The sequence below is a fragment of the Acinonyx jubatus genome, chromosome C2, assembly GCF_027475565.1.
Source record: "Acinonyx jubatus isolate Ajub_Pintada_27869175 chromosome C2, VMU_Ajub_asm_v1.0, whole genome shotgun sequence".
NCBI classification, from domain to species: domain Eukaryota; kingdom Metazoa; phylum Chordata; class Mammalia; order Carnivora; family Felidae; genus Acinonyx; species Acinonyx jubatus.
Window position 1 is genome coordinate 151,106,435 of NC_069384.1, and position 27,852 is coordinate 151,134,286.

General features: G+C 40.1%; 2 protein-coding genes across 23 annotated transcripts in view; one reads left to right on the plus strand and one right to left on the minus strand.

Annotated features, from left to right (window-relative positions):
* Positions 1-7,131: 7,131 nt before the first annotated feature.
* Positions 7,132-13,409, minus strand: LOC106982631 (cuticle collagen 39-like). Its single transcript, XM_053221913.1, has 3 exons — positions 13,386-13,409; positions 9,583-10,370; positions 7,132-8,073 (listed from the first exon to the last, which is right to left on the minus strand). The coding sequence occupies exons 1-2, from the start codon at positions 13,407-13,409 to the stop codon at positions 9,606-9,608; spliced, it is 789 nt and encodes a 262-aa protein (XP_053077888.1). The 3' UTR covers positions 7,132-8,073; positions 9,583-9,605.
* LRRFIP2 (LRR binding FLII interacting protein 2) overlaps positions 10,101-27,852 on the plus strand; it is a 105,938-nt gene continuing 88,186 nt past the window's right edge. For 17 of the 22 annotated variants that reach the window (XM_027040632.2, XM_027040638.2, XM_027040637.2 and 14 more), the window contains exon 1: positions 10,104-10,241. The gene's annotated coding sequence lies outside the window, so the exon portion shown is untranslated. Of the gene's footprint in view, positions 10,242-10,588; positions 11,076-15,144; positions 15,241-16,929; positions 17,055-27,852 lie in introns of those variants that run through there. The other 5 variants (XM_053221707.1, XM_053221708.1, XM_053221706.1 and 2 more) reach the window with 5 other exon arrangements.

Genomic DNA, 27,852 nt, shown 5'->3' on the forward strand with positions numbered 1-27,852 from the left:
GGCTTGCCCTTTACAACTCTGGTTACCCTAAAATGCAATTTGTATAAGAGAAGCAGAATGCTTGATTCTTTTCCTTTATTTACCAATCGTCGTTACCATATAATGTAGCAACTTACTATACCAACTTCTAGGTGACTTATATGTATATTTTCTTTTCTCAGTGTCATTATGAACTTGTGGATTTTAACATCACTCATGTGATAAACGACTTAAAATATATTCTGTAGGCAACGGTGAGCCACCACAGGCCATTTCCAACTTTCAAACATAAAGCATAACTGACCACGGACCTAAAAATCAGGGATGCCTGGGTGGCTCAGTCGGTTAAGCTTCCCACTTTGGCTCAGGTCATGATCTCATGGTTCGTGAATTTAAACCCCACGTTGGGCTCTGTTCTGACAGCTCAGAGCCTGGAGCCTGCTTCAAATTTAGTGTTTCCCTCTCTCTCTGCCTCTCCCCCACTCGTGCTACCTCTCTCTCTCTCTCAATGATAAATAAACATTAAAAAACTTTAAAAATCAAACAGTAAACTTATTGTTTTAGGGGGAATCCTTTCTTAACAGAACTAAAAAATTAAGATCAAAATCTCTGAACATACCAAAACTTTAGCCACAAAATTTAACTATGATTATTTCCGGGATCTTATACTTGTTCTCTGAGTTTCTTCTTTAGTTTCACTCAGTTTACTGGACTTCATTTCATGAATGTCTGAGTATCTGACTGAGGCTAGATTCAGTTCCGGGCACACAATGATTTCCATCTTTGTATCATTCAAATTACTTTTATAAGACCTACATGTTCAATGACTAGTATTTGCAATTACACTTTTCTAAAATAAGAGCAAAGTAATACCCAAATAACTCACTAGTACTCTAGTAATTGAACATGAGTTTGTGGACAATGGGGACGTGGCTCAAGCTGAAGCAATGGCCGACAGTGAGTGCCAGCATGCGAGTTCAATGTGTTTGTGAGCTGACGTGCCAAAGCCGGAATTTGACGTGTAAAAAGGAGGGTTTGGTGTTTTAATGGAGTAGGCATGAAACTGTGTTTTTGACTGTGACATGCTAGATTGTTTCTGTCGGCTTGTTCTATCTTCCCCAGACACCTAGTTAGTTCCGAGAGGGCAGAAGCCGCACCTGTACCGTTCATTTCCTCCTAGCATCTAGTACATGAATTTTTAAAGTGAAAGAAAAAAAAAAAACGATGCATGCAAGACAAGAGCAAAATCTACAATGGTTTTTGAGTGGCGAGAATCCTAAGAAGACCTTTTTAGGTAGACCTAATTTACCACTTTTTAGTGGTATCTGTTGCATATTTTGACTCTGGGGTATTGGTATGAAAAATAGATTCCTTTAAAAATTATCTGAGTATAGATGTAGTACATTTCATCTAGGAAGATTCTGAACAGTAAACAAGTCAAATGAAATCACTGGTACCTCCATTCCTTAAGGTTAACTTTGAGTGCCTTTTCCCAGTATTTGTCTATGTCTGTATAACATTAAACAATACTGGAATCATCTTGAACATATTGTTTAGTAACATACTCCTACATTTAAATACATGGCTAATTTCTCCTGCAATAGAAATTTTAACGGCTATATTCCATTATCATAATATCTATTTTTACAGTAACCAGACCCAAATCTAGTTTCCAAACATGAAATTCTGATGAACAAGACCACAGAGCAGTGATTCTGATCAGCATTATGCCTGGTAATAACAGCAGGCTATTCCATAGCACACACAGCTCCAGGACGTGAGATTAACTTCAATAACTATTCATTTAGTTTGGTTTGACTTTCTGCCAGTCTTATGACCAACTTGAAGCAGGTCCTAGAACAGGGAATGTTATGTTTGGTGTCCAGGGAAGCAGCAAACTGGAGAAGCCATCCGAAATTCCAGAATAATACAGAGAGCCAACACGTTATCCATTTCCTGCAGCAAAATTTGATCTAAAAGGATAAAAATGCCATATAAGTTAGGTTAAACATCTTGTGGGGAAAGTAACCTATTAGTGTACAAGGGAATGGAAATGGTGAAACCAAAAAGAAGCTGAAAACAAATCTGTACATACATTTTTCTTTCAAGACTCCACACTATGCAAATGTCCTCCAAGAAGATAAACTTAAGCTGACTCATTGTCACTTGCTTCTGCAATGGTTTCTGAGGCGTCTTAGATAGTAGCCACCCTGCCCCCAGGGTCCTGAGGGCTAATAAATATTTTTCAGGTGGACTGACAACAGGAAAGAATTGTAGGACAGGAAACTACCTGTAATACCTAGGTGTGAGTACCCTGGAAAGTGATGTGCTGAAAAACTGCCCCTTCCAGCTGGTTAACTTTTATGCTCATGCATTTATTTACTTTTTGTGACATTCACTCATCAACGACAAATGAATATATGACAGCCTAACGATACAAGGGAAATGCAGTATTGTGTATAGAATTGGAAGAGATGCAAAATGAGTGCCATGACATTTTGTTTTTCTTTCTTTCTTTCTTTCTTTCTTTCTTTCTTTCTTTCTTTCTTTCTTTCTTTCTTTCCTTCTTTCTTTTTTTTTTTTTTGTAATCTCTACACGCAAAGCGGAGCTCAGACTCAACTCACGGCGACCCTGAGATCAAGTCGCGTGCTCTTCCGACTAAACCAGCCAGGCACCCCAATGGTATTACTTCTTTTAAAAGCTTTGGAAGAATGCTTTAGGCCTTTGTTAATTTGTAGAGGTCGTATTATTTTCTGGCCATCAGTGTCCATTTCCTTATTTTGTTGACAGCATCCCATTTTTTCTTCTGGGGAACCACTCCTCTCCTACAGTCCATGTTCTTTGGGTGAAACATAAGTGAAGCATGTGACTCATATTTGGCCAATCACAGCATAAAATTTTCCTAGCTGGGGATGGGATCTGTGTCGGTTTAATTAGTGAATCAGGGACTGCTGCTAGGAAGGATCTTTCTCATGCTGGACTTGGAGGAGGATGGATGTAGACCTGAAATTGTTGGAAACCATTTTGCGGCCACACGAAGTCTGAGTATAAAGGCAACATGGAGGAGAGCTGAGCCTTTTTTGTTGCTGCTTTTTGTTTCTCAGAAGGCTCTCTTTTGTCTGATTTGAAATGGGCATGAGTGGCAGTAGATCGAAAGTTCTAACTCTACCCTTATTTTCACAGGACAGCTAGAAGTGTCTAAATTATAAGAAAATTGATGCTTTGTAACAACTAAAGAAATAAAAAACTCCGTATTGGAATAGTTTATTATATAAGCATTGTAAAATGTATTCTAGGGGGGTGCCTGTGTGGCTCAGTCAGTTGAACATCTGAGTCTTGATTTTGACTCAGGTCACGATCCTAAGCTTATGGGATTGAGCCCTCAGCATGGAGCCTACTTAAGATTTTCTCTCTCTCACTCTGACCCTCTCCCCTGCTTGTGCTCTCTCGTTCTAATATTAAAAAAAAAAGTTTTCTAGGGATATGGCAGTGTGAAGTGTACAAAAGAAAACATCTTTTTTATTAAGTTTATTTATTTATTTTGAGAGACAGAGACGGCGCAAGTCGGGGAGGAGCAGAGAGAGAGGGAGAGAGAGAATCCCAAGCAGATTCCACACTGCCAGCTCACACCCTGAAGCGTAGCTCGAACTCATGAAACCCTGAGATCACGACCTGAGCTGAAACCCACAGTCACTTAAACGACTGAGTCACCCGGGCGCCCCTAAAATAAATCTTTTTTAAAGAAATGTAAAATCTGCTTGGAAAGACATGAAAACATTAAAAAACAAAACCCTTTAGAACACAAATGAGTTGCAAACAGTATGTATATTAAGTGTTCAGAATGACAATATAAAGACAACTATCTAGAAACAAAACCAACCTACAACAAAAGAGGGTTTAGACTAAACTCCCAACTATTTCCATTAAATTCTCAAGGCACTGGTCCTCATATCCCTAGTCTTTAGGTAGATCCACATCTTTGTATTTCTTCTCTGGATGTTTCCTCTGAATTACTGACTTGTGTATCCAATTGCCTATTTGATATCTCCATTTCGATGACCAATAGGCATCTCAAATGTCCAGAAAAAGTCTTTTCCTCCAAACTTGCGTGACCTAGACTGTCTTCCAAATTTCAGTAGATGGCAACTGCATCCTTCCAGTTGCTCAGGTCTAAAACCTTACAGGTGGTCTTTTCTCTTTTTCTTGCATATGAAATCCATTCCATTAGCAAATCTTACTGGCTCTATCTTCGAAACGTATTCAGAAACTAACCACTTCTTCATACCTCCACTGCTGCCTGAATTATTGCAGTAGACTAACTGGTCTTCTTGATCTCATCACTGGCCCTCTAAAGTCTAGTTACAATAGAGCAGCTACAACAGTCTCATTTTATGAAGTAAATTTTCAGACATACGTAAAAGGTGAAAAGATTTTATAATGCTCCATCTGTATACCCACTATCTGTAGAGTCCACTATTAATAGCACGGTCCTGTTAAGATGACAGATTGTGTAGCTCGTTTGCTCAAAACTCTCTAACAGCTTACCTCATTCAAAAAGGAAAAGCCAATTTCTTACCATGGTCTTCAAGATTCTATGATCTGGTCCCTATTACCATTCTTCCCCGTTGACCATTACCCTGCAGCCACAATGGTCTCCTTGTTGCTTACTCAAACACGGCAGGCACATTCTTGCTTTAGGGTCTTTGCACTTGCTGTCCCTTTGCTTGGGATGCTCTTCTCCTTGGTATGTGAATGGCTTGCCTCTTTCTTTGGATCACCTCATTAGAGGTCTTCTCTGACTCTTCCAAGTAAGTATTAGGTTGAACAATTTAATGTCATCCAACCATGTTTAACCCACAGGAACCCAATATTGTTCTGAGTTGAAAACAATGTAAAAAAGATCAGGAGCTTCATATGGTTCAAGCTAATAAAATGCACCACCACCCTACCTTTTTATTCTCACCTGGATTCCAAATTTCTTTATAGAGCTTCTTAGATACTACTATCTTATATACTACTGTGTATTGTCTATAATATGATCCTCAAAGTTAGGGAATCTTTTTGTTTTGTTCACTGCTGCACGCTCAGTGTGCAGACTGTAACCTGGCTTATAGTGGGTACTCAGGACATACTTAAAGAGTGAATTCTTCACACTGAAGCCAGAGTGAGCTTTTGGAAACACCAATCTGATGCCACTCCTACTAAAAACTCTTAAATTGGTTTGTATCACTTCAGAAGCAAAGATAAGAATCCTTACCAAACCTGTAAGACCCTGCCTGGTGGGTCTTTGCTTAATTCTCTAGATCCCTCTCACATTATCTCCCTCGTTTCTTTTCGGTCTCTGGGACTCTGTTTTTCCTTGCTCTTCCTGTGCTTCTGTATCAAGTTCACTAAGAGGCAGTTTTGAATCTTAGCTCAAAGATTCTCTTGCTAGAAGCCATTTCTGACACCCCAGATTTGGTAGAATTCCACTTTAATGCCCTCAGGCACCACTTCTCTACCCTTAGTAATACCTATTGGGATTATAAAGTTACTTTTGTGTGATAATTTGTCTCCCTCACCAGACAGGAAGTTTCACGAGAAGAAAACACAGCTTTCTTTTTACTTCCCTTTGGATCCCTAGCGTCTATGAAGTATCTGGCACATAGTAAGAGCTTAATACTCCTTAAAAAAATAGATCCTGTTGTGTCTCTGTTACCAGCGTCTAACTGGGCAACTGGTACACAGTAGACGAATACATTTGCTAAACAAGCCAAAGAAGGAAGAGCGTTTGACTACTTATTTACAATAAATATATAACGCATAAGGGCTATCACTTGATTATTTGTGATGAGGCATTCATACATAATTGATACCTACCCCAAATCCCAAATTCTCTCTTCTCATCAACTTCTTTTCTTTCCTTTGTTTACTCTCTGGTGGAGTAGAGGGTGAGCTGGCTAGACTTCATTTAGAGCCAGAATGAGCCAGAAGTGAGATCTGGCTTCTGAACCAACAGACCATGCCTCGTATTCTCACTTGGATAGTTAGATGTTTAGAAACTTTTTTTTTCCCCAGTCAGGGGTACCTGATTTCAGCTCAGATCATGATCTCGTGGTTCCTGAGATCAAGTCCTACGTTATCAGTGCACAGCCTGCTTGGGATTCTCTCCCCATGTCTCTGCTCCTCCCCTGCTGGCGCACACACGCTCTCTCTCCCTCTCGAAAGAAAGAAAGACAGAAAGACAGACAGAAAGAAATAAAGAAAAAAAGAAAGAAAGAAAGAAGGAAAGAAAGCACTAGAAAGTTTTCCCCTCAGTCAAATGAAAAAGCTTTGCATTATTTTTCTTTTTACTTTAATAGCAACCTCTTTGAAAACATTTCAGTGGTCAAAGGATATATTAAAACACCCACATACACAGGTTGTATAAATTTACAGGTTTATTAGGGCAGAATGACATGGAGCAGTATAAGCAGAAAAAACCAAAAATCTTACAAATGACTTCCTTTTAAGCGTGCTGAAACACAGAATTGTCGTAGTAAGCTTGTAATTCCAGAGGAGCACTGTGGCAAGCTTACGGACTTTGTCATTTGTTAATCTGGGAAAGGCAGAAGAGCCAAATCAAATACGGTACAAATGAATTGTTACAAAATGGTAATTTTCGACATAATGAAACTTAAAAAGAAACTAAAAACCTAAAGAAGATAGCAAGATGTGAATTTTCTAGTTTTAATAATGTATTATGGGTAAGCAAGATGCTGCCAGAGGGTGAACCTGGGTGGAGGGTAACCTCGCTGCGTTATTTTTGTACCCTTTTGCCAGTCTATAATTATTTCCAAATAAAAAGTGAAATAAACACATAAATAAAATAAGAAAAGAAGACAGCAGGAGAAACAGTAAATGTAGATAAGAAGGGATTTTTAGAACGAGAACTTAAATATACATAGTCAAAGACTTGCTTTGCCAGATTCCCATAGGTTTATAAGGAGTTAACCAAAATGAAAAAGACAGACACACACATCTCATTAATAAAAACATTAGGCTCTGAAAAGTTGCATCCTATTTTTAATGTCTGAACTAATGATGTTTTCTGGAAATGTGCAGCGAGCAACACGTAGTACTATGTGTGCAAAACACAACTGAATTTTGGGAAAACCACAAAAAACGACTGCTCTTGAGAAAGGAAAAGTTTTATTTCTTGACATCATCAAAGAAAAACGTGAAGGATCTGATAGGAACGAAACAAAAATGTACAAATCCTACTACCTCATTCCTCAAAACCATATAAACACTTGCAAGATTTTCCTTCATCCGTTAAATGTCTCTAGAGCAGCCAGCCTACACAGACCTGGGGGCATTCACATGTCAGAATATTCCATAAAAATCTGGGAACGTATTTTTGGCAGAAAGAAGTCACTTTGTGTGCAAGGAAAGGCTACTTGTGAAAGAATGCAGACTGACACAGTTGGGCAGGAGCCCCTTGCAATGACATAATGTTAGTGTCATCATTTATCACATTATTGGGAGCATTTAAAAGACACAGGGCGAGGGTGCCTGGGTGGCTCAGCAGGTTGAGCGCCTGACTCTTTTCATTTCCGCCAGGTCATGGTCCCAAGGTCTTGAGCTTGGAGCTCAAGCTCCAACACTGAGCTTGGAGCCTGCTTAAGGATTCTCTCCCCCTCTCCCTCTGCCCTTCCCCTGCTGGCGCTCTCTTCTGCTCACATAAAACCACCAACCAACCAAAAGACACATGGCATTCTGAACTCCTAAAACAAGTAGAGTTGTTTTTTGGTGTCAAATAGATGGCAAATATCCTTTAGAGGGAGAAGTAAAAACGCAGAGAAGCTCGCTCCAACATTGCCTCGTATCACTCGACCTTAAAGCTTATTTTTGTAACAAAATTCTAAAAGCAACATACAAATCTGCTTGGCTGGACACTTGACTTATATTTCCTTCTTAAATATTAGAGTATAGCACATGGTGCAAAAGGGGAATTAGGGCTAGAGTTAATTAGAGTTCATCAGTTAGAGTTTAATTTCTGACCCTTCCAGCGACTATGTCTTCCTTATGACAACGGGTATAATAATCCCCGTATCTCAAGGTTGGTCCCAGTCCTGAAAGGGATAATGTATTTAAATGCCTAGCACAATGCTGTGCAAACAGTAGGCAGCAAGAAGTGTGAGCTCGCTCCCAGTTTTCCCAGAAGACACAACAAAATATTTCTGTTAGTTTGGTATGAACCAAAACAAATGGCCGAGGAGTAAGCAAAAAGGGCTCGAGATTCTAATCCCACTATTATTATCCAAACAATCGTCCCATTAATTATGCAGTTATATAAACTAATATTGAATAAACATTATTGGGTTTTTTGGTATTATTCAGGTAATGCGTTATAACCTGAAAAGGTCCTCTCTTCGCAAGTCCGCTTTTAATTTTGTCTTTAACTGATTTAGCAAAATAGGTCATTAATTCTCTTATTCAGATCATAACAGAGCTCCATCTTTTGGGAGGAGTAAGCTCCCAGGTAAAAATCATAGTTTTAATGTTTACTCATGGGTTTCAGGAAAAGTGACGTGGGAAAAGAAACGGTAAAAGGTTAAAGAATTTGTCTTTCGGGGCTGTTTGCCTTCAAGCATCTGTTGATGTCTGTCTACACACCAAAGCTCCCTAATTCCTGCCTTGAACCTCCGCTAAGAAGTCACAGTCCCAGACCCCAACAACTCCCAAGGGGGAGCAAGCCCTTCGAAACTGAAGGAGTGGACAGGACAGAGCCCTTGGAAGGCTTTAGAGGGGGCGCCTGTGTGGCTCCGTCGGCGAAGCGTCCCACTTTGGCTCAGTTCATGATCCCAGGGTTTGTGAGTTCGAGCCCACAGTCGGGCTCTGTGCTGGCAGCTCAGAGCCTGGAGCCTGCTCGGGATTCTGGGTCTCCCTCTCTCTCTCTATGCCCTTCCCCCGCTTGCGCGCGCTCTCTCTCTCTCAAAAAATAAACATTAAAAGGAAAATTAAAAAAAAAAAAAAAAGAAGCAGGCTTTGGGAGACAGGTTTTTACCATAATCCGCGGCCTTACGCAGCAGTTCTGGAACCTACAGTCCCCGGCTGTAAAACTGTGTCTAAGTTGTCATTTCATGCCTTTGTCTCAGGAAGCAGCTCAACTATCACCTCCCTCCAGAGGTTCTCTAGCCATCCTATCCCGAAAAAGGGGGTCTCGCCCACTCAACCCTCGCATCATTCTTCTGTATTTCCCGCATGGCATAGCCTTGCCACAATCCGTCTTTACCTTGTCTGTCTGCTTAAATCTCTCTACTCCACTAGAAGGTAAGCTTCCCAAAGAGCAAGGCCCTGGGTCTGCCTCCAGCGCCTTGAACCTGCTGAGTCTCAAGAGACTCAAGAGACACTTCTGGAATGAACGACAGGTCCGGGTCTGGCAGCTATTTAACTGCCTCCATATCCCGCCATCTCCGCCCCTCCCCCCTCCCCCAAACCACCGCCGCCCGCCTTCTCCGGAAATCATTTCAAAATCACGGGTTTTCATTTTGGAAACAGGGCTTTCAGCGTTGCCGCTACACCCGCTCGCTCTCGCACGCTCGTTCCCTGCAGTCGGAGCCGCCGCCCGGCCCACTTACCCAAGCCCACTAGGCCGGACAGTTTAGGGGCGATCAGGGCAGGTGCAGCCTCGAGCGGGCGACCGCCTCCGTTCACCTTCCCGGTCCCCGGTCCTCCGCGGGCCCCGAGAAGCCACCTCTAGGCCGCCCGGGCCTCCGCCCACCGGAGGTCGCACCCTGCCGCCCTCCCTCCGGCGCGGCGCCAGCAGCTCGCAGCGGTCGCGGCGGGGGCTGCTGCTCCCGGCACCCCGCGCAGCCGGCCGCGGGAGAGCCGGCAGTCTTTTCGCCAGGCCGCGCACCCGCCTGTCCCGCAGCGCGCGCCGGCGCCGCCGCCGCCGCAACTGCTTCCGGGTGAGCGGGTCACCGACCCTGTGGCCCCGCCCCTCCTTCGCCTCCTTCGGCTGCCGCTGGGGCTGCGGCTCCTCTCGGGGGCCGGTTCCCGCTGTCTCCGTGTGAGCCACCGCGCCGCGGGGCCGCCGGCGTGACTGAGCGACCCGCTGCGGGCGCCGGGAGCTGCTGCGTCCGGCCGGGCAAGCCTGCGGGAGCCTGGGAGCCAGTCCGCCGTCCGCGCCCCTCGCCCTCCGCTCCTCGCTCTTCGCCCGTCCGGGTGCCGGCGGCCGACCCGCGCGCCCCAGCCCTTCCCGGGCGGCGCCGCAGTCACAGTCCGCGCCCAGGGACAGGTAAGGACCGCTTCTCCCGCCGGCCCCGGAGGCCCCTGCTCGGCCTGCAGCCCGTGCGACCCGCGCCGCCGCTGACCCCTGCTGGGGGCCGGGCTTCCCTGCCGGCTCCGGGTCGGGGTCGCCCCCCGCCTACCGCGTTCGCCGGCAGCACGCCTGATTTCTAACGCACACCCTCCGTCTGCGCCGGGGGGCAAGGGTCTCTCCCTTTATGGAAGAAATTACATCGGGCCGCTGTCCCTTTTGCCTCCGGTGTTCGGGGCTCCTTCATCTCCTCCCCAGCGCGACACCCCAGCGAACGGTGTCAGGCCGGCGGAGGGCGTAGCATTTTTATGGGATTTTTTTTTTCTTCCTCCTTGACCCGAACTGAAGCGCGGGCATAACAGGCGCTTGCTAGGAGTGTCAGGGTTAATGCTTGACTAATATGTGGCGTTATTCACACCCAGATCGTTAAGTTATACAGCTCCAGTCAGGCCTGCTTCTCTTGCCTGTGGATACCCAGCAGGAAGCTGGCGGACCTATGGAAACGCACCTCTTTGCCTCTCTTAGAGGGGAAAAAAGTTCAAGTGTTTGCTCTACTTTTCCGCCGAGGGAGATACAAATACCAGGCTGCCGAGAAACGGCTAGGGAAATACTGTGTCCTAAACTTTAACTGTTTGTAGCTCATTTTCTTTGAGTTTCCATTTAATGACTCAGCATTTCTGCCATAAACAAAAACTGCAGAGTAGTTTAATTGGGTGAAAGAGAAGATGTAAGGACAGTAGCCATTACTTTATGTTCTCACAATGGGAAGAGAACGTGGATGCAGTAAATGGAACCAGAGGGACGGTGAACGGGGTACGGGTGGGCGAGTTCATAATGTTTAAAATAACATTTTTTTCCCCCCAGGATAACATTTTTATTTTATTTGGGGATGAATCTGTATATAAGGGTGCAATTGCAGATAAAAGTTAGTTGGCAAAGACTTGAGGTGTGCTGTGGTTTGGGCGTCTTGACGAATGAACCCTGCTTGACTTCTGTTTATCCTCTGTTTAACAAATGTAGAGATGATGACCTGGTGTTAGATTCACGTTGGAGTAAGAATTTCAGAAAGTGATTCATTTAGAAAGTTAGGTCACGCTGTGAATCATTGATACGGATCTTAGGATTGGAATAGAGAGGAAAGCTAGAAGTTTGTTACTGCCTGTTTAATTAGAAGCTTTCAGTCATTTTCTATGAAGTGTTGTGTTATGCTTTGTTAGGTTTGTTGGTAGGTATTTATTGTTACGAAGTGTGATAAAGAAATCCTAATTGAACTTTTGCAAAATGTTTGGCTTCAGAATAGTTTGTTAGTTCCTGAGTATATTGTGGTAATTTTACCCCCACTCCTTTTTTTTTTTTTTTTTTTTTGGCCAGATGTGAGAAGATAATTAAAGATGTCTAGAAACAAAATAAATGTCAGTGAAAAGATATAAAAAAGTTTACTGAAAGAATCCATAGTTACAAAGTAGTCTTTTGAGTGAAAGGCCTCACCTATTTTGCAAATCCTCAAAAATGTGGAATGAGACTATACCGAGTTCTTACATAAGTTCTGTTACAGAAGAAAGTGTATTGAGGTTGTGATTTATTATTGGAATGAATTCATTGTAAACTAGAAATAACTTTTTATTGCTCAAGTGTAATTTGATCATTTTTGGCTTTAAAAATGTTAAGCGAAATAACTTTGAATCACAGAATACTTGATACTCTTAACCTTGTTTTCCTTTTCTTTTTGGAATTCAGCTTATTTTACCTTGATTTTCATTTATAGAGAACCTTAGTTATTACTTACAAAGTAATGGTAAGTTGGTCTTGCTTACCAGATTCCTTTAATTCTTTGGTTAAATTTTGGCATCTCATTTTCTTATCCATTCTTATATACAGAGTGTTCCCTAATGTTGCTTTTGATTTTTGTCCAGCTAATAGTAACTTAATTAGGAGTTTCAGTTCCCAGTGAACAGGTTCCCTTTTGGAAAATCCCTTGTGGAAACCACCGTAACTAACAGTCTTGATAGGTAGACATACAAGAGAAGCCTTCTTTCTCAAAAATAAGATAAAAACAGAGAAGGAGACAAACCATAAGAGACTCTTGAATACAGAGAACAAACTGAGGTTTGCTGGATGGATTTTGGGTGGGGGTGATGGGCTAAATGGGCAAGGGGCATTAAGGAGGGCACCTGTTGGGATGAGCATTGGGTGTTATACGTAAGTGATGAATCACTAAATTCTATTCCTGAAATCGTTATTACACCATGTGTTAACTAACTTGGATTTAAATAATAATAAAAATAATAATAATTAAAAAACAGAAGCCTTCTTTTGTTATGATTTAAGCATCTCCATAATGAAGGAAAAAAGTGATATGGGGGTATATTTGGCAAATAGATTCTTTCTCTCTCAAAACAAAACCAAAAACAGATCTTTACTAGAAATGAGAGCTGTTTCTTGCAAAGCTCTTTGTGAATTGTTTATCCTGCTCCTAGTGTGAAAAGGGACAGAATTGATGATGTAAAGAAAAAGAAATTCTCTCTGCAGCATCTGGGAATGTTGATGAGGACCATTTAAGAGAAAATACAGTTCTTCCGTCTTCACCAGAGGAGCACTATCCATTGCACCTACAAAATAGAGGCCATTTCATAGTCTTTTCCTTGTGGGTAGTTGATTGCTTTCTGGAGACTCTGAATGGAGAGATGGACCTTTAACCAGGAAAACGTACTACCTTATCCAGTTTGCAAACAATAGGCTTTATGACCGTCATTCAAAACTTAACTTTTAAAATTTCAGAAGGAAGGTATTGAGCAAAATTTGCCCTTTTTCTCCATTTTTCCTTTTAAGATAGACACCTTTGGAAATGATTTTTTTGCGTTGCACATTGCACTTTGACTTTTAAAACTTTCTGCCCTACAGTAAATTAGGCTAGATTTAAAAGGAATCAAATATTGGCTAAAAACTGGGTTTGGCATAAGTGTTACTTTTTCATTTGTTCTATTATTTTTTTATCTGGTGGGGGCTGGAGAGAGGATTCTGTTTCTTGGGGGAACTCTGAGCTTTGCTTTTGTGTGCTTTTGTTTGGGTCAGGAGAGCAGTAGGTACAAGTGGTTGAGAAGGGGGAAGACATGGCATGCGTACCCGGAAGGAGAATGCCCACTTCATGGGTGCAGTAGATGTTTGTGGGAGTTTAAAAAATTGATAACGACAGTTTAAATGTTATATGGTGCAAAAGAAGCCTTCTTTCCACAATAGACTTCTAGCCTTTTCCCTTTTCTACTCTCCCACCCCCTAATCCAAGCAACCACTGTGAGTGGTTTCCTGTATGTCCTCCTCCAAATTTTTTATTACATATGTAATTGGCTTTGTTTAGGAGAGTTATCTTCTTTCGTTGTTACCCTTGATATATCTTAGAGACTTTTCTGTATTTGCACATATGTCCACCTGATTATGTATTTATTTATTTTTAATGTTTATTTTTGAGACACACACACACACACACACGCACACTCACAGAATGTGAGTGGGGGAGGGGCAGAGAGAGAGAGGGAGACCCAGAATCCGAAGCAGGCTCCAGGCTCTGAGCTGTCAGCACAGAGCTCATCACAAGGCTTGAATTCACAAACCATGAGTTCATAACCTGAGCCAAATTTGATGCTTAACTGACTGAGCCAACCAGGAGCCCCCACCTGATTTTTAAAAAAGACTGAATGCCCTGGGTAGTGTAGATGAACCATAATTTATTCATTTTCCGTGATTTATTTTACCATTCCTTGTTAACAGACATTTAGGTTGTTTTAGCTTTCTACAAATGCTGCTATAGTGAACAACTAGTATTTAAGTCTTTGCACTAGTCCGTAAGTATGTATATTGAATATATTTCTGAAAGAGTGATTGCAAAGTTGGGGCTTAAGTTGTGAAAATGTATAAATTTATTTCCATCTTATATTGGACTTTATTTTATAATAGTTAACTTTCTCAACCTTGTGGAAGGAGAAAGGAACTCTTAATTACTTTGGATTCTTTATCTTCTCTATTTTAAAAAATACTAAAATGTATTGTATAAGGCGGTCTTAAACATTTTAGAGTGACAGGTGGTTAATTTTATTTGTAGTGGTAAGGCTAAAAATACTGTAGCTTGAAGACTGATGTTATATTTGGCAAGAGTTAAATGAATACCTTTTGTAGTGGGTTGTTTTAGGATTTTATGACTGGTGTCAATTAAAAATATCCTATATAGTTTAACTTCTTGCTCTAGAAGTCTGCTACTATATTAGTCATGGGAAATAAATAGCCCACCTTCTGTCTTCCTTCACCGTCCACATCCTAGTCTATTCGTAATAAAATAAACCTTGGTAGAGTTTGAGATTCACAAATCCTTTTGCAAACCATAGTGCTGTTGATGGATTAATTTCCCAAGGCAGGGGGTAGGTACAAATTCAGTTTTTATTCTGCAGAGTGTTTCTGAGCAAATTAAGGGTTTACGGTTTTAATTTCTGTACTGCACCGTTCACTCATGAACAAGAGGAAGGAGGTTGAGAACCTCTGTCCTTTTAAAATGATAGAGACTGGAGGAAAAAAAAAAAAGTACAGAGGGGCTAATGTATGATGATCAAGTTGGAACTTGTGAGTGGCAGTTTCTCTGGCTGGTGCCCAGGATCTATTTTGAGGCCTTGTCAAAGCTCATCTGACAGAACCTACCACAGAACTGTAATCTGTCCTGGCCCCTGCTGCAAGTCAGGAAGGCCTGCGGTTTAGGAAAAGTGGCAACCACAGAAGAGTGAGCTTACGAAGGGCATTTGCTTTCAGAAGATTAAGTCTAAGTTTTGGGGTGAAAATCTGCTTTGCGTGCATATTCTAGGATCATTTTCTTTTTTTCTTTTTGCCCTCCTCTTTTCAGAGCACGATTAAGGAGAACTAACGAGGGAAGTGTTTTAGAAAAACGTGCACAAGGAGGAGCTCAGGATTGTACCGGCATTGATATCATGTTCTGGTTGTAAGAGTGATTAGATGTTTTATGACAGGGGAAAACCATTACTGATACTGGCATAGGGTGGCCGTGACCCTTGTTGAACTAGTGCAATTCAGAGCCCTGCACACGTGTCTTTGGATCAAAAGGACACTGGGAATGATGAGCTGTTTTATAAGCTTATTTTGAGTTCACACAGAGAAATTAGCTTCTTGCCAAATTCTCATTGTCTTCTTCCCATAGAACGGCTACAGTCTCATGTACATTATCGTGAAGTTATCTCTTTAAAAATAACTTGTGGCTGTTACCAGATGCTCTATCCCAGCACAGCTGCCTCTGGGTATCATGTGCTTTCTCACGAAAACCTTGCTGTTTTCTATACTTAGTGAATGAGGCACTTGAGTTTCAAGTTCTTTGACTGATTTCACTTCTTAGGCTAGAAAGCTGTTTAAAGGGTTAAAGGTGCTCCACCAAGGTTCATTTCACCATATTAAACTGCAGCCTTGTATTACATTACAGTCAAGGTTGTTTGAAGAATTTGGTGTACAATGCACATTTAATTTGCAGACGGAAAGCCTGCAGATGGTTTCCTTTCTTCTGCTTTACATTAGGTCGTAACTCCAAGAAATTTAGTTTTTCCTTGCCCTCAGAAATGTGAATTATTTGCATTTGATAATGATGGTGTATTTAGTACTGTAGTCAATGTGAGGAAAAAAAATAAACTGGAGTATTTTTCCTTTTTTTCCTATTCCTATTTCTGGTTTATTCCTATTTTCCCTTCCCTGTTTCAGCCTTCCCCTACCAGAAAAAAAGGGGGTGGGGAGGGTGAGGAGGGAAGGGGAGGATAGGGCAGAGCAGAGAGTGGAAAAGAGGAGAAGAGGTTGGGAAAAGCGTTTGAGTACAAAGTGTGTAACAAGGTTTTTAAAAATTTTGTATATATATTTTAATTTTTTTATTTTAGAGAGAGAGGGATCTTGAACAGGGGATTGGGGCAGAGGGAGAGAGAGAATCCCACGCAGGCTCTATGCTCAGTGTGCAGCCCAACCAGGGCTGGATCCCATGACTTTGGGGTCATGACCCAAGCTGAAAGCTAGAGCCAGACACTCAACCAGCTGAGCAACCCAGGCACCCCAGGGTGTTTTTATTTTCTCAGGAGTGAAATATTAAAACCCTTCTTAAAGAATTGTAGTTCATCTCTTTCATTGTTTTCACTTTGAACCTTGTATATCTTAGTTTTTGGTTTTTTTTTTTTTTCCATTATGAACACCAAACTCTTAACTAGTGTTTAAAAAAATTTTTTTTAATATTTATTTTTTGAGAGAGAGAGTAAGTGGGGGAGGGATAGAGAAAGAGGGAGACACAAAATCTGAAGCAGGCTGTAGGCCCTGAGCTGTTAGCACAGAATCCAACACGGGGCTCAAACCCACAAACCGTGAGATCATGACCTCAGCTGAAGTCTGATGCTTAACCAACTGAGCCACCCTGGTGCCCCTTAACTAATTTTGATATAACAAAGCTTTACTGTTTAGGAAACTAATTTTAAAGTTCCTTGTTCGGATCACTTTGTTTTTCTTCTATAGACCCTACTTTCCTAAGTAGAAACATTTTAACAGCCAGGGGCACTCTTTTGGGTCTCTGTTGTCTAAGTAAAATACAGTATACTGTACGCAGAGGATTAGGATGTTAAAATATTTACTTCTCTGATTTTTTTTTAAGTTTATTTATTTTGAGAGAGCACACAAGCATATGCTAATAGGGGAGGAACAGAGAGGGAGAGAGTATCCCAAGAAGGCTCCTTGCTGTCAGCTCAGAGCCCAGCGTGGGGCTCTATCCTATGAACCGTGAGATCATAACCTGGATGGAAATCAAGAGTTAGGCGCAAAACCTACTGAGCCACATGGGCTCCCCTATTTCCCTGTTAAATGGTTTAACTAATTTGTAACAATAAATAATACAATTAGTAAGTATACATGTTGTTGCTATTAAAAAAAGCTTAAAAAATGATTTTGTTTAAGTGACCCAAGGATTATAGGACTAAAGATAGAAAAACAATTCAGTTTTACATTGGATGTCTTTTCCCCTCTCGTGGATATTGCCACATCTAAGTAGAGAGTCACTGTCCTCCTGTCTTACCCAACTCACCCTTTGCTGTCTATCCGATTTTTTTAAAAAGTACGTTAAAATATACATAATATAGGAGCGCCTGGTTGGCTCAGTTGGTAAAGCATCAGACTTCAGCTCAGGTCGTGATCTCATGGCTGGTGAGTTTGAGTCTTGTGTTGGGCTCTGTGCTGACAGCTCAGAACCTGGAGCCTGCTTCGGATTCGGTATCTCCCTCTTTCTTTGCCCCTTCCCCCGCTCACGCTCTGTCTCTCTCTTTCTCAAAAATAAACATTAAGAAAATTAAAAAATGTGTACATAATATAAAATTTACCATTTTAATTACTTTAAGTGTATAATTCAGTGGTGTTAAGTACGTTCACATTGTTGTGCAACCTTCACCACCATCCATCGCCAGAACTTTCTCATCATCCCAGACTAAAACTGTGCCCATTAAAAAAATAACTCCTCCTTCCCCATTGCACCTGACATCCACTGTTCAACTTTCTGTCACTATGAATTTGATACTCTAAGTACTTCATGTAAGCAGAATGATGTATCTCTGTTTTGTGTCTGGCTTATTCCACTTGGTGCAGTGTTCTCAAAGTTCATTAGCATGCATGAGAATTTAACTCCTTTTCAACGCTGAGTAATATTCCATATCCTGTTTATCCCTTTATCTGTTGATGGGTACTTGATTTGCTTTTACCTTTTGGCTCTGGTGCATCGTGCTGCTGTCTATGAAAACAAGTATGTAAATATCTATTTGAGTTCCTGCTTTCATTTCTTTTGGGTGTGTACCCATAAGTGGAATTGCTGGATCGCATAGCACTGCTATGTTTAATTTTTTGAGGAATGGCCAAAAATTTCCATAGCAGATGATCATTTCATAGTCCAAAGAGCAGTGTACAGGGGTTCTGGTTTCCTGCATCTTTGACACACTTGTTTTTTTTTTTAAATAATGGCCATTCTAATGGGTGTGAGATGGTATCTCAGTGTGGTTTTGGTTTGCATTTCCCGAATAACTAGTGATGTGTAGCATCTTTTCTTGTGCTGCTTGGCCATTTATAGATCTTCTTTGGAGAAATATCTATTCAGGTCCTTTGCCTGGATTTGATTTGGGTTGTTTTTGTTGTTGTTGTTGTTGTTGTTGTTATTGAATTTTAGGAGTTCTGTAGGTATTCTGGATATTAATCCCTTATTAGATGTACGATTTGCAAATATTTTCTCCCATTCCGTGGGTCACTTTTTTCTCTTGATAGTGTCTGTTGATGCACAGAGGTTTTATTTTGATAAAGTCCAGTTTATCTACTTTTTTTGTTGTTGTTGTTGCCTGGGCTTTTGGCATTGTATCCAAGGAATCATTGCCAAATCCAGTGTCGTTAAGTTTTCACGTATGTTTTTTCCTAAGAGTTTTATAGTTTTAGCTTACCCTTATTTCTTTGATCTACTGTGAGTTATTTTTTGTTTGTGGTATATGCCAGTAACACACTGTTTTGGTTACTGTAGCTTTCTAGTTAAGTTTTGAAATCAGGAAGTGTGATACCTCTACTTTGTTCTTCTTTTTCAAGATTGTTTTGGCTCTTCAGGGTCCCTTAAGATTCCATGTGAATTTTAGTTTTAGGATGGGTTTTTCTATTTCTGCAGAAAATGTCATTGGGATTTGATAGAGAGTACATCGAATCTGTAGATCACTTTGGGTAGTGTTAACATTTTAACAGTGGTAAGTCTTCCAGTCTTTGAACACAGGGTGGCTCTCCATTTATTTATGTCTCTTTTTTTCTTTCAGCAACGTTTTGTAATTTTTAGTGTACAGGTCTTTTGCTCCTTGGTTAAGTTTTTTCCTTAAGTATTTTATTCTTTTTGATACTATTGTAAATGTAATTGTTTTCTTAATTTCCTTTTTGGATTGTTCATAGCTAGTGTATAGAAATGCAACTGGCTTTTTTGTGTTGATTTTTTTTATCCCTGTACCCTTTGCTGGGTTTATTCATCCAGAGTTTTAAAAGCTGTTGCACTTGTTTTCTGTGTTGTGTAACAAGTGTAACAAATTTAGCAGCTTAAAACAACACATATTTATTATCCTACAGTCTCTATGAGGCAGGAATCTGAGCATGGCTGAGCAGAGTCCTCTGCATAGGGTCTTATGAGATTGCCATTGAAGTGTTGGCTGGGCTGAATTCTCTCCTGGAGACTTACATGATAAAATCCACTTCCAGGCTCACCGAGGAAGGTTTGGCAGAATTAATTTCTTTGTGGTTTTTGGACTGAAGCTTCTTGCTCACTAGCAGTCACTTTAAGGTAACTAAAGGTTATCTGGAGGCTGTCTTCGAGCTCCTGAAGGCTGCTCTCAGCTCTTAGAGGCAACGTGAATTTCTTGGCCCTGTGGTATTTCCTGATGGAACCACGTCGTCAAATCATCAAGGAGAGTCTAGAGCAAGTCTGCTGGCTGGCTAGTCTTATATAGGGTAACATAATCATGGGAATGACATCTCATAACCTTTGTCCTATTCTGTTGGTTAGAAGCAAGTCACAAGTCCTGGCCACATTCTTTGGGAGGTGTTTACACAAAGATGGGAACAGAAGGAGGGGGGATAATGGTGGGGAGCCACCTTAGAGTCTGTCTGCCATAGCTGATTACAAAATAGCCCATACTTTATAAACCATTTTTGTTTAAAAAACATACATATGCAGTTAAAAGAAGCATCTTACAAAGTAACACATACTTTGAAAAACGTGCGTGCAATTGAGGTATCACTGGTGGTTTTATTGTTCTTTTGTATTTTATTATTTTCCTCCCACTTCTCCTCTCTGCAACATCCCAGTTTTGCAATTTTAAATCAATAGTTGGTGTTTTTACCATAACTAAATAAATATTGTTTACTGTTCAGCCAGGTTTTCTACCATGATTGTTTTCTTTCTTGTTTAACTTTCAGTTTTTTCCAGGAGGGTTTCCAGGGGTTTCCCTTTTTTTTTTTTTTTTTGGCTTAGTTTTCTGTTCACCTTACTTTTCCCAAGTGCTCCAACAGATTTTTTTTTAATGTTTGTTTGTTTGTTTGTTTATTTTGAGTGAGAGAGAGAGAGAGAGAGAGAGCACGGGTACTTGCCTGAGCTGGGGAGGGATAGAGAGAGAAAGAAAGAGGGAGAGAGAGAAAGAAAGAAAGACAGAGAGAGGGAGAGAAAATCCCAAGCAGGCTCATTGCTGTCAGCTCAGAGCCCAACGTGGGGCTCAATCTCATGAACTATGAGATTCATGACTGAACCAAAATCAAGAGTGGGGTGCTTAGCTGACTGAGCCACCCAAACACCCCTCCGGGAGATTTTTCAAATGCCTCATCCTATCTCTGTAATTTCTTTTGAATAAGATAGTTTTTGAAATACAGAAAAATATAAAACAAAAATACAGTTTGAGGAAGAACAATACAATGAGCATCTGTGTCTCGCTGCCTAGGTCAAGAAACGGCATTATAATTATCCTAGGAGTTCCTGTATGTGTTCTGTAATGCACGCCTTCCGCTCCAGGCAATCACAATACCATTTTACATGTTAATTAATCACTCTTCTTGGGACCATTCCCCGCCCAACTCTGCAGTCCCATTCTCCCCTCCATACATGTATTTCTAATCAATGTGTGGTTTAATTTTGAAAAGTGGATTAGCTCTACCACGTTGTTCTGTCTGTTAGGATAGCCTAACCTTCTTTAATACAGTTCCAGTGCATGTCTCACTCACGTCTGTGTCCGTTGTGAGTGGGGAAGCAGTGGAAGGTGCGTGAGTCCCTGCGTGACTGTGGAGTAGACTGCTCCTTTGAGTTTCTCTTTTCTTTTATGAAGCATATCTTCTAGTAGCTTATTGACAAAGGATATCAAAGAGGTAAGTTTTTGAGACCTTGCATGTCTGAAAAGGCCTTTAATTGTCACGTATGAGAATAGAATGGTTTGACTGGCAAGTAGCCTATGCCAGTCTTCCTTCAGAAGTTTGAAGGCATCGGTCTATTGTCTTCTTGTTTCCAGAATTACTTTTTAGGGTTTAAAGCCATTCTGATTGTTAATCCTTTCTGTGTAACCTTATTTTCCCACCCACGGAAGCTTGTCAAATCATCCTTGTCTTCGGTGTTTGAAATTCACTGTGGTAATTCACTACGAAACACCTTGGTATTGACTCAGGACTTGTGTTGAGCATTCTGTAGACCCTTTGAATCTGGTGTCTCATGTCCGTAACTTCTGGGGAAGTTTCTGTGGGAGGAGGGTCAGTTTCTCTTAATTTGTATGCAAAGGAGCCACCCACGTGTTGACGTGAGGTCTTTTTGGAGCAGAAGTCGTGAATGTAAGGTGCAGCTCGTGGCATGTGGCTTTAGATTGGAATGGCACGTGGATTGGCTACTCTCAGCTGTACTGTCAGCTCAGCTCTCTTCTCTGATCCTTCCCTTGTGAACATTGAACTTACGTTGCATGATATCTTGTTGACTTCTCCCTTTTATGGGCCTGATTGGTGTGTCGCCTACCATTTCAGGGCATTACTTTGCCCTTTGTAAGACAGGTTTAAGCTATACAAACCTGACCAACATGGCTCAGGAGAGATGTTGGCCTCTCCCTTTCTACTCCAAGAGCATCTCAAGTCGCTACTATTGTATTTTCCACTCAGTGAGCTACATGGGTAGAAGCGCTCATAGAATAAAGGTCTTCAGGAAAAGCTGAAAATTTCAAAGGATTTTGCTTTGATAATGAAAGTTGTAGGCTTAAAAATTAGTGCTTTTCCCCAGGACTTTAGAGGAATTAATGCTTGCTTCTTTGTTCTAATTTTGACTTGATGCAAGTCAGATTTTTAATTTTCAGAGTTAATCCAGTGGTGCTCATTCTATTTAAAATTAGCAATGTGTTTCCCACTTACTTAGAATTTCATTATGCCTATAAAAGTGATGGTTACTGGGAAATCTGTTAGAAAATTGTAGTTTTACCAGAGATGACCAACATAAATTTTTATAGTCTTACTTTGCAGTTGCTCTGACAGATTAAATAAATCTTTCCTCTTTATCAGTTTATTAATATAATTTCAAAGTTGGTTAGTCCTTTAAGTTTATATTTTCATACTATGAATTAGCCCATAATTGTAGCTTTTAATTTAAATCATTTTTTTGATAAAATGTTTTTTCACAATATATAAAGCTTATGAAAAAAGGAAAATTCTGTTTTATATATATTGCCTATGTTCTTCATTATTCGTGTGTATGAGGTTTTCCATATTCGCAGTCATACCGTATATATGGTTTTGTTATCTTTTCGTACCTTATGGGCATAATATCAAAATATGTCCTTGTCTTTGCTTCCTTTCCATGAGTTTTCTACTACCACAATTTATTACATCATGTTGATTGGCCTTGACTTAAAGCTATTGCTGTCAATTCGGGTCATTTTCAGTTTTGTGTGTGGTTTTACTAAAAAGAAATTAAAATGATCATATTTATCAATTTTTGATAAGTAATTTTTCCTCTTGCACCGTGTTTTAAGTTTTACTTTTTTTATTAGAATATAGTTAGTATAAGTATTGTCAATAGAATTCATCTTAGTGATGAATTAGAATTAGAATTAGAATATAGTTAGTATAAGTATTGTCAATAGAATTCATCTTAGTGATGAATTAGAATTAGAATTAGAAAGGTCTAAGGCTAATTTAACTTCTTTTCCCCTTTGGGGCTTAATTCTGGCCCCATCTATTGTATTATCAGTAACGCAGGTTAGTTAGCACACTTCTATCATGTTGGTTTTGATTTTCATTTCTTTTGACGGAAGAAGTATTTCAGTAATAATTCTATCTGCTCCACAAAGAAAACACACACTTGTATAGTTCAGGAAAAGGATTTCCAGTTCCTTTTATTGTTGCCACATGTCTAGTAAATTAGAAATAGTGAAAAATGCCTTCCTACTAAGTATATAGATGAAGTGTTGGATTATATTTGTGTTTGAAAATATGCAATTCCCTCACCCACCTGTGGCTCAATTAAGATTAACCTTAGCCATGGGATATACTTCTGAATTCTGTACTTCACTACCTTCTCTTTTGCCTATCGTGATTTTAGATATTTTGTTTTTTAGTGTCGGCGATATCACATATTTCCATAGCATTTTACATTTTATAGAAACTTTTATGTCTATTTGAGCTTTAAAGTGACCCCTGTGATATAGGAATAAATTTAATAAAGGAAGTATGCGAATTACTCATTGAAAATCACAAAACATAGAATAGAATTAAAGGTCTGAATAAATCCCATGTTAATTGATTGAAATCTTAATATTGTTAAGATGGTAATATTTCCCAAAGTGAACTATAGATTTAATGTAATCCCTATCAAAATCCCAGCTGCTTTTCTTTTTTTTAAAGTGACATGTTAATCCTAAAATTTATTTGGAAATATAAGGCACCAAAATCTTAAGAAGAACAAAGTTGACTCACTCGTCCCAGTTTTAAAACTTACTGTAGGGATGCCTGGGTGGCTCAGTCAGTTGAGCATCTGACTTCAGCTCAGGTCATGATCTCATGATTCATGAGTTCAAGCCCCACATCAGGCTATGGGCTTACAGCTCAGAGCCCGTTTTGGACCCATTATCCCTCTTTCTCTCTGTTCCTCCCCTGCTTGTGTTTGCTTTCTCTCTCAAAAATAAACATTAAAAGATAAAAAATAAAACTGTAGCAAAGCTACAGTAATCAAGGCAGCATGATACTGACAGAAGGATGTTTATGTTGATATGGATATAGATAGATCAATGGAATAGAATGGAGGGTCCACGCATAAACCCTTACTTTTGGGGTCAGTTGGTGTTTGACAAGGCTGCCAAGACCATTCAGTTGCAGAAAGAATAGTCTTTTCAACAAATGGTACTAGAACAAGTTGACATCCACAGGCAAAAGAATAGTGTTGGTACCATGCCTCAGACCATATATAAAAATTAACTCTAAATGGATCATAGACATAAAAGTAAGAGCTGAAATTGTACAACTCTGAGAAGAAAACATAGGAATACGTCATTGAGATATTTGGGTAGGCAGTGCTTTTTTAGGAATGACATCAAATTGAATGAAACAACAAAAGAAAAAATAGGTAAACTGACTTCCTCAAAATAAAAGCTTTTGTGCTTCAGAGAACACCGTTAGGAAAGGATATGTAGGGGGCGCCTGGCTGGCTCAGTTGGTTGAGTGTCAGGTTTCGTGAGATAAAGCCTCGCATCGAGCTCTGTGCTGGCAGTGCAGAGCCTGCTTGGGATTCTCTCCCTCTCTCTCTGCCCCTCCCCTGCTCGCTCACATTCTTTGTCAAAATAAATAAATAAACATTAGAAAAAAATCACATCTTTACTGCATGCTTCCCTATATCTTCCTAGTGTTTGGTTTTATCTTTGTTTTTTGCTGCCTAAGGTTCTGTTATTCTCCCTAATACTTTGTTTTGGGTTTTTTTTTTGTTTTTTTTTTTTTTTTTCTGTTCTGCTTTATGGCATGCTTTTAAGTCTGACCTGTCCTCAGCAATATGTAATTTTCTCTCCCTTCCTTTCATCCTCTGAGTGTATGTCTATACATAACATTTCTGGGGTTTTTTTTTTTTTTTTTTTTTTGAGTATAGTTGACACACTGACATACTTTTTAAAAGGCATAGGAAAAGGAGAGAATTTGATACTAGAAAATGGTTTACTTCTCAGGGCATACTGAGAATACAGTTGTTGGTTAAGAGCACATCTTCCTAATATGGGTTCTGCACAGTTGATGAAAATAGTATTGTAAATCATGTCAAACATACAGCCCATTAGAGCTAATTTATTTAAACATGGTTAGCAAGGAAGGAAGTGCAACCACTGTATGTCATCTTTATGAAAGTAGGAAATGGAAAGATTTGCAGTGTTTTGGGTGTATGTGAACAGTATGTATTCAAAATAGGAGACTTTAAATTTTTGTTAATTCTTAGGACTACTGAATGTGGAAGTTGGAGATGTGATTATACAGGTTCTCATGGAAATATAAAATATAAGAAATATAATAAGCATTGTATTTTGTAAAATGTAAGCTTAATTTAACCATTCTAGGTTTTAATATTCTCCTGAGATTTAGTTTGTGTTTAACATCTACCTTTCATGTTCTGCCAGGTCTTCCAATTTTGCCTCATATATGCGTATTTTCTTTCCTTCTTTCCATCTTTCTTTTTTAACGTTTGTTTATTCTTGAGACAGAGCGTGAGCGGGGGAGGGGCAAAGAGAGAGGGCCACAGACTCTGAAGAAGGCTCCAGAGTCAAGTTGTCGGCACAGAGCCAGACGTGGGGTTCAAACTCAGAAACCTTGAGATCATGACCTGAACTGAAGTCAGATGCTCAACTGACTGAGCCACCCAGGCGCCCCCCATATTTTCATTTTATACTTAGCCTCAATTTCTAGATGTACCTTTTATTCTTTCCGTAGATTCTGTTAATGATTTATTCATTTTGTGAATCTCATCTAGATATTTGCAGGATTGATGTCTTTAACTGTTAATTCTTTCCTCTTGCCTACCTGCCTACCTTCCCTCATGCCTCCCTACCTCCTTCCCTGCCTCCCTCTGCTGCCACTTTGCTCCTCCCCTGCCTTTCCCTCTTCATTTCTTTGTCTTCTAGCCAGCAGTGGAGCCATTCTCTCCTTTGCCTATAATCTTTCGAATGTATACATAACTATTGGTATTCTTCTGTACCGTGATTACAGTAAAAATCAAGATTTTGGTTGAAATTCCCAGTTCCCATGTCTTTTGTTCCCTTGGTTATCTACCTTTCTCAACCAGTTATTTTTTCTAACACTTTATTGTACACATTTTGAAACATACAGAAAAGTTGAAGAGAGTTCTACTGTGAACACTCATGTACTTACTACCTGGATTCCACTACTAATATTTGATTATACTTTATCTCCTACTATGCTTTATCCATTCCTCTATTTATTGTTACATCTTTTTTTGGGAGGGTGGATGCATTTCAAAATAAGCAGCAGATATCACTCGCTTCAACCCTAAATATTTACCATGTGTCTTATTAACTAGAGTTTAGTGTTTGTTGAGAGGAATTTTTCTTTTGAGGTAAAATTTACATTGAAAGATTTTTTTTTTTAATTTTTTTTTTAACGTTTATTTATTTTTGAGACAGAGAGAGACAGAGCATGAATGGGGGAGGGTCAGGGAGAGGGAGACACAGAATCCAAAACAGGCTCCAGGCTCCGAGCTGTCAGCACAGAGCCCAACGCGGGGCTTGAACTCACAGACCGTGAGATCATGACCTGAGCTGAAGTCGGCCGCTCAACCGACTGAGCCACCCAGGCGCCCCTTACATTGAAAGATCTTAAGTGAACCATCATTAAATGACCTCTATGTTCTAAGTCATTTGTGTTCTCATAAGGGCACTAACTCCCATCATAAGGCCATACTTCTAAAACTTGTGTATTCATTTGGATTTTCAAAAATAAGACTTTGAATACCACAAAACACCTTAAAATTTTTTTCTTTAAAAATTTTTTTATTACATAAAAGTGCTACATAGTATAATGATTATAATTTAAGGTGTTTCTATTTTTTCTAGATTGTTCCATGCTTCAGCAAATATTCTTAACATTGTTAATGATACCACATAATGCATGCTGGAGGAAATAACTTGAGGGTGTTTTTGTTTAGTTAAGCGTATGAACATGTAAAGAAAGGCAAGGATTGCCCCTTTGTCTACTTCATAAGCTAAATGTGTAAAGAGATAGTTAATTTAAGACGCTTGAAACATTTATGGAGTGCTTTATGAGTTTATTGAGTGTTCGCATTTGTCTGAACTCACTTGAGCCTCCCATTCACCGTATTGGATAGGTGGATGGTTGATCTGTCTGTGCCGTGAGTGAAGAAACCAAGGCTCAGGCACGGCAAAGGGCAGGGTAGCCGTTGAACTCAGATCCTCTCCCTTTAAATTTAGTCCAGTAGCAACAGCTGTGCTCACATTCGTCTTTAGTTCAAGTGCCATTCCAGCTGCTGGGATTTGCTCAATAACTAGCAAATGTTTTACTGCGCAGACTGGCGTTAACTGTAGTGAGGACCCTGACACAAAGACCTATGCCAATATTTTGAGTTCCCCAGGATGAAGTACTCAGATATAAAGGAACTGCAACTATTGGGATCCAGACAGAACTCTCTAAGTGGGCTATATTTAGAATGTGACGTACTGATACTACATCCCCGTTCTGTTCGCACAAAAGTGAACAGTATCATGATTTAAGTGTCACTTAATGTGGCATAATGCCTGTTTTTCAGAAATCGATTGCATGTGAAGCTCATTGGAGAAGAGAAAGCCTTGTTGATCTGTTTTGGAAGGTTTAGGTTTCACAACATCCTTGAAGGTACTTCCCTACTTTCCCTTAGGTAGCAGATCCTTATTGACAAAAGCAGCTGGAGAAAATCAGCTTCACATTGGGTTACGGACTTGACAAAAATGTGGGCAGTTTTGTTTTTGGCAGTGGATGTAAAGGTTTAGCTCTTGGTTTGGTTGATACCATTAAGGAAAAGCTG

Excerpts from the sequence above, each read along its gene's own strand:
- LOC106982631 (XM_053221913.1), bottom strand. The coding sequence starts at position 13,409 with ATGAAGTGGGCATTCTCCTTCCGG. Across the intron at positions 10,371-13,385 it reads AGTGGGCATTCTCCTTCCGG|GCGGGGGGCGACCCCGACCC; the intron begins GTACGCATGCCA and ends CGAACGCGGTAG.